Source organism: Halictus rubicundus, chromosome 8 (genome assembly GCF_050948215.1).
Source record: "Halictus rubicundus isolate RS-2024b chromosome 8, iyHalRubi1_principal, whole genome shotgun sequence".
Classification (NCBI taxonomy): domain Eukaryota; kingdom Metazoa; phylum Arthropoda; class Insecta; order Hymenoptera; family Halictidae; genus Halictus; species Halictus rubicundus.
This window is the reverse complement of record NC_135156.1, coordinates 14160965-14173129: the sequence shown is the minus strand read 5'-3', so window position 1 is coordinate 14173129 and position 12165 is coordinate 14160965. Positions and strand designations below refer to the sequence as shown.

Sequence of the window (12165 nt, the reverse complement as noted above, 5' to 3'; positions counted from 1 at the left end):
CGTTAAGCTGCTCGATCTAATGTTCATACAGCAGCTGAGGAAAATAAAATTCAAGAATTAACTATCAAGCTACAAAAATAAATTAAAAATCGCACTGTCCTCCGCAGGAGTGCATTGCACGATTATTAGCGGACGTCGTGAAAGATAAATGATTTTTATGAGAAACACCCGGGAATTTATAGCCGGGATGACGCAGCAGACAGGAAGACGTAGTGGTGGTTTGACGCCGGTCCAAGTAAAAGGGAAATAAGTAAACAGACTGGCGGAATTTGGGCATTATCGTCGATCTTCGCGGGCGCGGTTGCCAGAAATATGGACGGGAGCGGGAGGGTTGGTTTAAAGTACGCGAAGTGTGTCCGCGGGTTGTTGAAAATGAAAGTTAAAACTCACTGTGAGGGCCTCCTCGTGGGTTACCGACCGGAAGGGTGTGCCGTTCACCTCCAAGATGGTGTCTCCTGGCCTGAGTCCAGCCCGCTCAGCCACCGAACCCTCCTCCACCCTCGAAATGTAGACACCCACCCCTGAGAACAATTCACAGACTTTCCATCAGGCCGGAAGCTGCCTGGCGACTGGTCCGCGACCAGTGCTGACTAAAACCTTCTATCCAGGGCGCCACTCCTCGGTGTGTCTGTCACTGATAGCCTGTTTCTTAAATGCCCTTCCAATTTCGCCCATTGCTTCGGGCATCGCTTACGCTAGCACCCGAGCGCGCGACGTTTAAATCGGGAGCCCTTAAGACATTGTGTTCGATCGGAAGTCCAAAATAAGGTAATTTATCGGGAGCTTTTCACTCAAAACGTGTACGACTTTACACAATGATTGTCTTTAAATTTCAGAGGATTCATTTTAGGGAGTGTCTGGTAATTTTTTTTTATTTAAAAGCACTCGTCAGTTGCATAATTATGGCTAACATGACAGAGCTCCTTCTAGAGCTAGATTAATACACTGTATTATGTGGTTCCAGACAAGATAGTAAACTTGCCAAAGCAAAGTTACCATTTTTCGAATTTTTTTAGTCAGTAAAATAAAAAGAATCCTCCGATTACACACAGAATAATACACCATAGTATGTATATTTTATTGAATTTTTAATTTCAGATGAACCGGTGCACAGCAGCAACGTTACCACAGCATTCTAGACGAGTCTTTTGAACGATCCGCAACTTGGCAGTGGATAAGTAATTTTAAATTGAAAAATTATGAGGTACTCATTAAAATGTGCCATTCTAAATAGTAAGATCCCCGTTGAATGAAGTCGCACAGTTTTCGAGGAAAAAATTCCGGAAAAACACTTTTTCAGCTTTCTGACTGAGCATAATCGCTTAATCCGTTGAACCTCCTGCTTTAATTTTCACGAATTAAAAGCAAAATTTAATTAAAACTTTGAAAACTGACGAATGTAACTCTGAGCTCACCACCACCAGTTGGTTGAATTTTTTATTTTACAGTTTCTGTTAGAAACGCTTTCACGGGAAATTCTTCGTGGTTCTTCGAAGCCACGACCGATATGTGAATGAAAAGAACAGAGTATCAGAGATCGGTATCGCAAGATTCCGAAGCTGTCTGAATAAAATAACAAATTGAAATATAAAACAGCTATCGAAGACCGTTCGGTAATTATTTTCTAGCGATTTCGAAGCAGTGAAATTCGAGAAGTCGAATTCGCGGCACGAGTCGCCTTCGGGATTCCATAAATCCGAACTCGGCGGCCATCAGAATGCACGAAGGTGGCTCGGTCGTGAAACGTGACGACGAAGCTCCCATTTTCATCGGCGCCGCTCAGGCGTCATCGTTCGACATGTCGGGCGCCATGGACAGAAAATCATCGTGTGTTCCGTAACGGAGAAAACAAATAAAAAAATAATAGGAGAACGAACGAAGAGAGAGAAATAAAAACAAAACGAGAGAGAAAATCGTGAACAGAACAAAGTAATGAAGAAGAAGAAGAAGAAGAAGAACGGATAGAAAAAAGAATGCGGATGCATACAAGTGAAAGTATTGTTCGAACAGAGATTGGGATCCTGTGCCGGTGCGTGTTTTCGTGTGTCTCGCGGGATGCATGCAACGGACCTCTGACTTTCTTTCTCTCACTCTCTCACTCTCTCTCTCTCTCTCTCTCTCTCTCTCTCTCTCTTACTTTCTCTCCTTCTTTCTACCTATTTTTTTTTCCTGCGGAAACACAGCCGATAAAATCGCACAATTTGCATCGCGCTCCCGCGAGTGACCCGGTCACAGCTTAATCGGCCCGGGAAAAACCCGCGAACTTGGAGCTTGAACTTTTTTATCGTTCGAATACGCTCGATTTCCTTCAAATCGCTCGGAAAATCGGCATTTTTTTCACCGGATACACAATTTTCCGCTCCTGTGAGTTTTCGAAGACCTGAATTCGTGTACAGACGTTTATAATAAATTTTTATACACAAAGATATTCTGCTCACGAGAGCGGAACGGTACAACTGGTGTACTTCGTTCCCTCTTTTTTAATTTAAGTGTCGTTATTGTCAAGGATTTATAAAATTAATTTAGCTGTCAATTCGAGTGAAATTGTTAGCTTTGAATGACAGAAAAAAATAAAAAAAAATATTCGCCTGAATTACTGGCAATTATCGATCGACTTCCGTGTGACGCCACCGCTGCGTCATCGGCTGCGATGGTGTCAGCAGTTTCGGACTTCTAAAAATAATGATGGAAAAAATTATTTTCAGCTTCTCCGGCACATTGATCTCCTTTCTATTACGTCCACTATGATTTCTAACAATCATGCATATTTTTAATGCACATTGAAAGTCGTTCGTATTCGATTCTCAATTAATCTTAGAGTTGTTCAATATTTTTTATTGCTACAAAATAGTGTTTTGCAACGTGTTCAAAACATTTGTGGGGAACAACAATTTCCGCAGAAAAAAACATTGCGAAACGATGTGCATGGGCCGTTGTAGACTGCAGCAGAATATTCGCCGCAGTGTTTGACGTTTACCGCGCGTCGATTAATGAGTTTGTCTGCGAGTGAACATCCGCGCGACATTAATTAGATGAACACCGGGTCGAATTAATTTCCAGGTGGGAGCAATTAAATCGGAAACTCTTGCGGAACTCGTTCCGACTGCGAAAAACCGCGGACGTCCACCTGGTACGAGCGTTTCGGATAATTCATTCGCCGACGTGACAAATTGTCCCGTCGCGAATCATTTCCTTTGTCGCATGGAGACTCATATTTAACGTCCTATCACGGAAAGATATAAAACTTCCAATAATTGTGTTCCTTTTTTAAATTAATCCTAGATATTCTTTTTATTTGCTTGGATATTTACTGGCCACTATTCAGGTATAAACAGCGTCTAAAGATCAATTCGAATATATAGCATTGGAATCGCTCGTAATAAATCGAAAATACGGATTCCATAAACGTAGATCCCGTTTTCAATGGCCGCCGAATTCCCACGCGTATTATACGCCATCAATCGTTCGTGATCCGATTTATGCTGCGCGTCTCGTGCTGGGATATGCAAATTATATGCCGGGGGCAAAAATACACGCCATAAGACCGTCCGTAATAAAATTTCGCCAATTTGACGTTGCGAATTTACGCGGCGGAAAGGAAAAACACGTCGGAATAGCGGCAAGGTTTGGCCAGACGGCGGATGGCGACTCGACTTCGAAGTACAATAATCGTGAGAACCCAGTTGATTTTTCAGAAGGTATCCAACAGCTTGGTAAAAATATAAAAATGGTACCAATGAAATCGCAAGTACCCTTGAATTAATATCATAAATCCTTGCAGCGTTCTGTCGAGTCCGTGCGGAATTCTTCTCGAAACAAGTGCATCCCTGGCTTTGCAGCTACCAATTCCATCTTCCCGGATGAAAAGGCGATCGAGTGCATTGCGAAATCTCGAAGACAAAAGTAGGACAGATTTTTCTCGATCGGATCCGCGTCATTTCTCATCGCGGACTGCCCAAATCGCGTCCGCCGTCGAAGCCACCCCCGAAACCGACTCCCAAGAGATAAAATATCGCGAGGGACAGAGTAGGGGGAGGGGGAAAAGGACAAGGGGTATTATACTTGCAAAGCACGGGCCACCATGAATACTTAATCCGGCAGATATTTGTCCCCGGCACGGAATGCCGCGTACAGGCGCATCTACACGAGCCGCGCGCCGGATGCAATCAATAAACCGTTCGGGCGCAACAAGAACAGAAAGAATTTCACGCTCGGACAAGGTGGACGAGGAGAAACGAACGGGGTGAACAGGAGGGATGGGGGATGGGGAGGTGGAGGGGGGATCGTCTGTTCGACCCCCGGGAGTCCTGTAATTGATCTCCCTCCCCCGGCGACAGGGCCGATTGCGAAGCACGGATTAATCCGGCTGATAAAAGAGATAAGGTGAACAATCGGCTCGTTACGCGAGGTCTTGTCGCCGAACTTGTGTCATCGCCACGGGGTTAATAAAAGTCCTCCGTGCACCGAGCCCATTTAAGAACTGATTTCTACCCCTCCCCACCACCCCCTCGGGGAGCAAACTGGATTCCCTCCACGATTTTACCCCTCGATTTTCGATCTCCCGGCGCTCTCACGTGCGACTAATCTATTTGGATTGTCTTCCCATTAATCGTTTCTTTCTTCCACGCTCTTCATCGTTACCGGCTTCCTTTAATCCATTTTCTTCTCTATGCTCTCGTTATACCCACAATACTTTGTTTATTATTTTTCTCTGATGTGTCAAAGTGAAGTAACAATTCTTAACGATGTTGTTCTCTTTTATCTTCACTCACTGGATGACTTGAAAAATTATTAAGTTCGTTCGATTAATTCAGAATTGATTTTTAAGACACTTTTCCCAGAACATATTTTGCGCTTTTCGATTCGTGGCTAGTGGCAAAGTTTCTTTTTGCAGAGAAGAGATACAAATAATAATTAATTACTATTTTCTGGATTCGTGTTGTCACACTTTCTTATCATTTTTCTTTACTTAGTTTATCTTTCAATCTTCCTCCCATTCAAATATGAGATATAAAAAATAAACCGCGTGTTAAACACTAAATGACAAGACGTACAAAAGATTTTTCCACGAGACAAATGTAGCACTATAACGCATTACACTGCCATAAGCAAGTGGAAAATTAAAATGTTTCAAAAATATGGAGACGTGTGTATGTAGCTGTGTTTCTAACGAATATAGAAGACATTCCAAAAATTCTGCACCACGAATTTCGCGGATATGCATTGCTGTAATATTTCCCTCGCGATTGAAACTTTTTAATTTCGGGTGTCCCGCGCTGATAGATTTTCCGATCGATTTCAATATGGCCGCCTTAAACGGGCTCGGTTGAACGCGTTTATACTTGACGACTTGCCTCCAGCTCGGGATGTAATGCAAATTACGTGTACGCATACATAGAGAGGCGTTGTGTTCGTGTGTGTAATTCTTCTATAAATTCATAAACTATGCGCATATGCATCATACATTGTCATGCAACGAAATGCCGGCGTGCTAAGCCTAGAGGAATTCTCGGTTCCCATAATTGCGAGATCCTGACGATAAATCGTCGGCAGAGCGAAACTCCCAGAGAAAGGATCTTTCTTTTTTTATTTTAATTTTCCTTTTCTTTTTTGTTTCAACATTCCCGTGGAATCCTCGCAATTTTTCCATTTACCAAGATATCTCCGTGAAGATATTGCCATCGCGGAGAGAGATCCTTTGAAACAAAACCGATATTACAGAAGGAAATCTTCGACGGAAGGATATATGTACGTACCATGTAATCCATCGAAGGATATTAGAATCCTTACAACCTAGGAGAGTAATAGATTGGAACGAAAAATGAAAAAGAGAACATTCTGCTGAAGCTGTTATTTTTTTAAAAATAACCATAGCATATAGTTGCCTATTCGGTGTTAAGAAAAATTTCTACCGCAGTGCAGAGTAATGGACAGAGCGTCATTTAATCAAAAGATAACATTTACACTGGTCCTAGCGGAAGAAAAATAATTACCGGGGGAAACTTTTGTTAACCTTTCCAATAACGCGAAGTTGAGAGATGATGTTGCAATTTTTATTCCCTAATGGATTCCCCTGTACATTTTCCTTCCAATATCCTCCAAATAAATCGAATCTTTTGCAATGTATCCACGTCTCTCGTCAAACAAACGGATAAATAATTGCACAATTTTCACATCTCCACTTTCTTCGAGGCAATTTAATTCTTCCCAGTGTAGCGTCCAGGGAAATTCGCATTCCGAGTTAAGTTGCAAAACTCGCTAAAATTGGTACTAAAAGTAGTACTTACTAGCCTTACAATTTCAATAAAATAGTAGTAATAAATCAACGGAATTCTTAAATGCAGAAAAATGAGAACTCTCTCGTTTAAACTCGCCAAAAATTTAATTTCTCCTAATATTTTATGGAAAAAGATCGCAAAGCAAAATGGTCACTGCATTGCCGAATAAAACTCACTCTAAATAATGAAAAGTCGTCCTTCGTTTTCCTTTGAAAAAAGTAAAAGACGAAATTACTTTCCGAACAGCCTGGTAGTTGGAAAATCGCCGTGCCTGCAGTTCCGTCGTCGCAGTTTAATTTTCGCCGGTTCGTTGTCGAATGAAATTTGCATTCTGGGTGAATTGCAAGACGATTCTCCGGTATCTGAAGATCAAGCGGCTCCGATGGCCGCGGAGAGCATCGAGTCGGAGGGAATTCCGGCGACGTTTCGAGGCTAATCTGTCCTTATCACGCGCACTCGTCCCGGGCAAAAGAACCAAAAAGGCGATACCAAAAAAAAAAAAGAGCAAAGAAACAGGGCCGCGGCTGGTCTCGTTCGCCGGAGAAATCGTCGACTCGTTTCGCAGGGAACGAGCGGATCGAACGTATCGAAACCGGGACGACAATCGAGCCAGCATTCTGATCTCCGAGGGGAATCAGCCGCGAGGTCAGCCCGGCCACCTGTTCCTACTTTTAACGAGCAGTCGAACGCAGTTCCAGGCGACTCGATTTATCGTTCTCGGGCTAACGCCGCCGGGAAAAAAGAATTTCCGATTACCCCCTTCCCCCTCCGCTCCTCTTCCTCCTCGGAAAAATGTTTAAAAGCTCGGAAAAACTCGCCCGCGAGAATGTTGCTCGCCGATCGATGGGAATATTTTCCAAACTCCATGAATACTCCAGACTACGTCGGCAACTGCGGCATTGCAACTTAAATGGGAGCAAATGAAGCTGAAGTAACTTTTGTTCCGAACGAGGGACTCCGCGAACTAGTTACATTTGCGTCGCAGATCATTTTTGCTTTATGAGCATTGCAATGCTGTTGTTTGGGTTCGCGGATTTTTTCGGACGAGAGACTTCGGATATCCATTTTGTTTTTGACGAACATCATTTTTAGGCTTCGCGAGAATTGCGACATTGCGGGGTGAGCCAAAATCATTTTCTTTGAAGAGTTCATGAAAATCGCAGTGGAATCTGCTTTGCGCCGAGTGACTGAGAATTCGCACGATTATTTCTTTGATGATAATGATCTTCAGGTACTGCAAAAATTCCAATTCTTAAGTCGAAGCAGAAGGAACTGAATCGAATTTTCTTTGAGACGAAGAGACGTTGAGCATCATTTTTAATGTGGACTTACTTTCGAGGAAAATGATTTTCCTGCTTCGTGAAAATTGCAGTCCCCGACTCGAGTCAAAGCAGAAGCAGCTGAAGTAAATTCGTCCAAGAATAAATAATTCAATTCCTAACTGAATTATTTGAATTTATTTTCGATGAGAGGAGTTTTCAATCCTCGTGAAAATTGGAATACTGCGACGTGAAAGAAAGTAGAAGAAGCTGAAGCAATTTGAAAAAAAAAAAATCAACAAACTGAACAGACTAAAATTATCTTTATCTTCACCGATGTCCGAATAATTTTGTATGTCGAAAAGAGATGAAATTGCAACAGTTTGCAGTGACAGAAAAATTTGCCAAGTCTTGACACTTATTTCCTTTCTCTCGAGCTCTTCGCCGCCCTCTAGTCCCAAGCCCGGCCGATCTGCGCATAACACTTTCATGCGACATCGATCGTTACTCAGTGTGCGTGTCTGTGTGTATGTACGTGTACGTGTGTATGAACGTATAGGAGAATACTCGAAAACCACGGCGAGATTGGAACGACCACGAAATTCGAACGGTATGGAAAACTGTGGCTAGAACGGTCCTCGTAAAATGGGCCAATTTTTCCTTGGTCTCCATCTTGAATCTTCTGTGGCTCAGACAGTAATCTCGCGGAGCAAATATGTGGACGTTGTTGCTATACCTTCTCATAATCCACAGGATCCGGAGACAAACCGAATTTCTTTTTTGCATCGAAACTTCTTGCATTAAACTATATATTCGTTCCAAAAATCTTTTGAGTAACTAGTTCAACCAGTCGCATATTAATCGCTTCGGTCGCGGTTTATCGTGACTCATGGTCGCGTTTTCCCCATTTTCCGGGATAAATCGATCAGGGCACATGTTTACCGTAACTGCGATGAAAGAGTTATACCATAAGTTCAGTCGATTGCGCTCCATTTTGTTCCGAGTTCCGAGCTTCATTGAAATTATAACGAGGGCTTTCAACTTTTTCAATCAATACGCACCGAAGCAATACACTATACTTTGGTGTTCTGTGGATGAGTGTAACTACAGGCTTCCTAAATCACACAATATTTACTGACTCAAACCTTTCACTTCCACGACATTTCTTAATAATTGAATTTTAACATGATGGTGGAGGTAGTTCTCTAAATACTTTAACGGAGTTGTTCTAAATTTTTGTAGTCAGTTATTTCAAACAATTATTTCTGTCGATATATAGAGCACAGAGGTCACTAGAATATTTTTATCACATAATTTCAATTTTCCCGAGTACCTACATCATTTCAGTTCCCACGTTTCTGTTCATTGCAAGACAATGAAAGCAAGGAACTCCAAAAAACTTTTTCTATATCTTTGTAAGAAGTTTAAAAAATATTGTCTATCAGTATATACATCGTAGAAGACTCTAGAATATTTTCAACACATATCTCCAATTTTCCCGGATACCTACATAATTCAAATCCCACATTTGCGTTCGTTGTAAGACAATACAAGCAAAGAACTCCAAACAAATTTTTCTATATTTTTGTAGGTTGTTTAAAAAATTCTGTCTACCAGTATATAGACCACAGAAGATTCTAAAATATTTACACTGTATAAATTTAATGTTTCAATAAATTAGATTTCCTTGTTTGGGTTGATTGTCACACATAGAATAGAAAGATTATACTTTGTCCAAAGTTTCGGGTCGTCCAAGAAATCTGTAGGTTGTTTTGTACTGTGTGCTCTCTCCCCTCTCTCCCACGCTCTCTTTCTCTTTCTTTCTCACATTCAGTCTCTCTCTCTCCCTCTCTTTCCCTCTCTCTCTCTCTCTCACACGTTATGTATCTTACATTCTCTCTGCCTTTCTGTTCGTACGGTTGATGAGTTACCTGACTGTGCTTCTGGTACAGCGAAACAGAAAACAAGAAAGACACACCGCCAGTTGACTTATTTCGACATCGGCCTGCTGTCCGAAACGACGCCAAGCTTTCGGGAAACGTTTCCTCGAAGACAACCGATCGATCATCCGTGCGTGACGATCGCTCGTCCTACTTCCGGAACACGTTCGAACGCCTCTTCGGACGAAAACGCGTCCCTCTATCGACTATACGCTTTGTTCCGCGGCCTCTCTACAGGCCCCGAGACCTCTATTACCTTTAAATATTCCTCCGCAAGTCTTCCTCTCAATTTTACAAACTTATAAATACCCCCTGTTATTATTAGAAAATCAATGCATAGAAAAAGATTAGAGTTCGTTCCTCGACCCACTTGCTCCTCACATTGGTCCTCGCGAGGACAACGGAGACAGCAATCTAATCCATCGATCTGTTCAATCTCCAATTTCATAATTAATAGACGAAATATACTGTAACAATACCTCCTAACTGCATTACAACCAATCTAACCGGTTAGCTCTGTCAACGATTACATGAAAATAAATTTAAATAGTCAGTTCACCGTAGGAAGACATTAGAATTAATTTAAAAAGTTGGTACTCTACCAACAAAGACACTAGAATTAATTTAAACAGTTGGTACTCTAAAGAAGCACATTAGAATTAATTTGAACAGTTGATGCACTAAACGAAGACACTAGAATTAATTTAAGCAGTTGGTGGTCTAAACTAAGGCGTTAAAATTGAGTGTTATACGTTTTCAGTTTCTGCACTTAATTTGTTTCTTGGATGTTTTCGGTTGTCTTCGGGGAAACAAGAGCTTGGAGGACATCGTTTCACGCAGACTTCCGGTTAGGTGAATGGGTCCGCCGCGCAGGATCCACGGGGACGTCAGGAGCAAAACAGTTCTGTACGTGTTCCCATGTGCTTAGGGCCAGGGGTTTCACGCTCGAGATCTCGACGAGGACGAAGCATGATTGCGAGAGAGATCGTTACCGTGCGTGTGATGCTAGAACGCCGTGATCAAGCGTGAAGTTTACGAGGCTCGAAACCGTGAAACCGGACCTCGAGGACGTAGCGCATGGTGTTAGGGATGCTCTCCTGGCATCCGTGGAACGTGGATCCTGGACGGAGACATTTCTATCTATCTTTGAAACCACGCGCAGAACTTCTCTGGGGAGCGGATCAAACTTTGCGGACCGATCTTATGCGCGCTTAGGTACGCTTTGTTGCACTCAAATTGGAAATTCCTTCGTCCGAGGAACGTATTTTTACCGGAACACGGTCTCTCATTTGGTGATTTAATACGCTGGTGTTTTTCCGTTCGTATTGGATTTATGGACGTCGGTATCTCTGTTGATAAATTTTATACGCGATGCTTTGCTTGGTTTATGGACCGTTTTGGTTTTTATCTTTTATTTGGTTGCGGGAGTCGTTTTTGGGGCCAGATTTTGGTCGATGGGTTCCGTTGACGTTGCGTTGGGATGCGTCGTTCAGAGGAGATTTAAGATTTTATGTTGATAGAAATTTTTAGAGGCACTTTTTTAAACGTTCGTGTGTTTTAATTTTGGCGTGTTTGGATTGGAAATGTCTTTTTCTGAGAAACGGTACCGCAGAGATATAGTTTTAGTATACCTCCGTTTTTGGCTTTATTGCAACTCCATTTATGCTTGAATATAATTTATGAACTCTGGTAACTTTTTTAATGGATTTTGTACACGTCCTCACCCTGGGTATTCAATTATTTTATAAATCATATGGTTTTTATACTATACATTTTCTCATTGCGCTTAAGTGATTAAAAGATATTAATATGCAAATGATAATAATTTGTTAGGACACTGCGCTTATAAAGTAGCTGAACACTTTTAATACGTTAGTCAAATCCCATGTGTTAACCACGATAATTTTAATGAAAGGGTACTAAAACACACGTAATTCATTCTACCTAGTTCCACCAGTATGATAAACCCAATAGCCACTTTGCAGCTGGTGGAACGAAATTGTGCAGTTCTTAATACTTCACCTACCATAATGGCTGATTAATAGACTTCTCAATGACTACGTTCTATCAAAATGGCGCTTAATAATGTCCTTTTAAATGCTCCATTAAAATGCTCCTTTAAACAGTCGTAAGCTATCTCATATAAAAATGTCTACACGCAAATGAATAAATAAAAGACGTATCAAAATATGTCATTCAAGTCTATTTTAATTTCAATAAATAACTTCTCTCTCTGCTTTTATGTAATAATATATTTTATCTGAAACAAAATAATTTTGATATATTGCAAAATCAATTTTGTACAAACCAGAGTATAAAAATATCAGTTCTTCTTGCGTGTGTAAACGGGGGATGAAAATGTCCATTTGTCTGCAAGTTCATCCGCAAAAGTAAAGCGAAAGGGTCACCAGTGGGCCATATTTATCTCGAACCGACCTCGCAGCATTCCCACGGACAAGATCGCGATCGGAATGATTTTTTTCCAGCGAGATGCAACCCTCTGGAGCGAAACGATACGATTCTCGGAACAGATTACACCTGGGCGCAAGACACACGGCGCCATTACGTGTCCGCTTAATCCGTTTCGCCGGCCGCGGAATAAAAATACGCGCGCGACGGCTGCAGGCAATTAGAAGCGCGTCATTAAACGCGCGCGCGGCGTCCTATCGCCGGTCAATTAGCCGGTAT

The 12165-nt window shown here is 41.8% G+C and overlaps 1 protein-coding gene across 8 annotated transcripts in view; it reads right to left on the bottom strand.

The window, feature by feature from the left end:
• Window positions 1-12165, bottom strand: part of Dysc (whirlin protein dyschronic) — a 145445-nt gene that overhangs the window by 84997 nt on the left and 48283 nt on the right. For 6 of the 8 annotated variants that reach the window (XM_076792023.1, XM_076792021.1, XM_076792016.1 and 3 more), the window contains exon 4: window positions 391-539. In XM_076792023.1, coding sequence (XP_076648138.1) covers window positions 391-539 — 149 coding nt within the window. The remainder of the gene's footprint in view (window positions 1-390; window positions 540-12165) is intronic. The other 2 variants (XM_076792019.1, XM_076792024.1) reach the window with 1 other exon arrangement.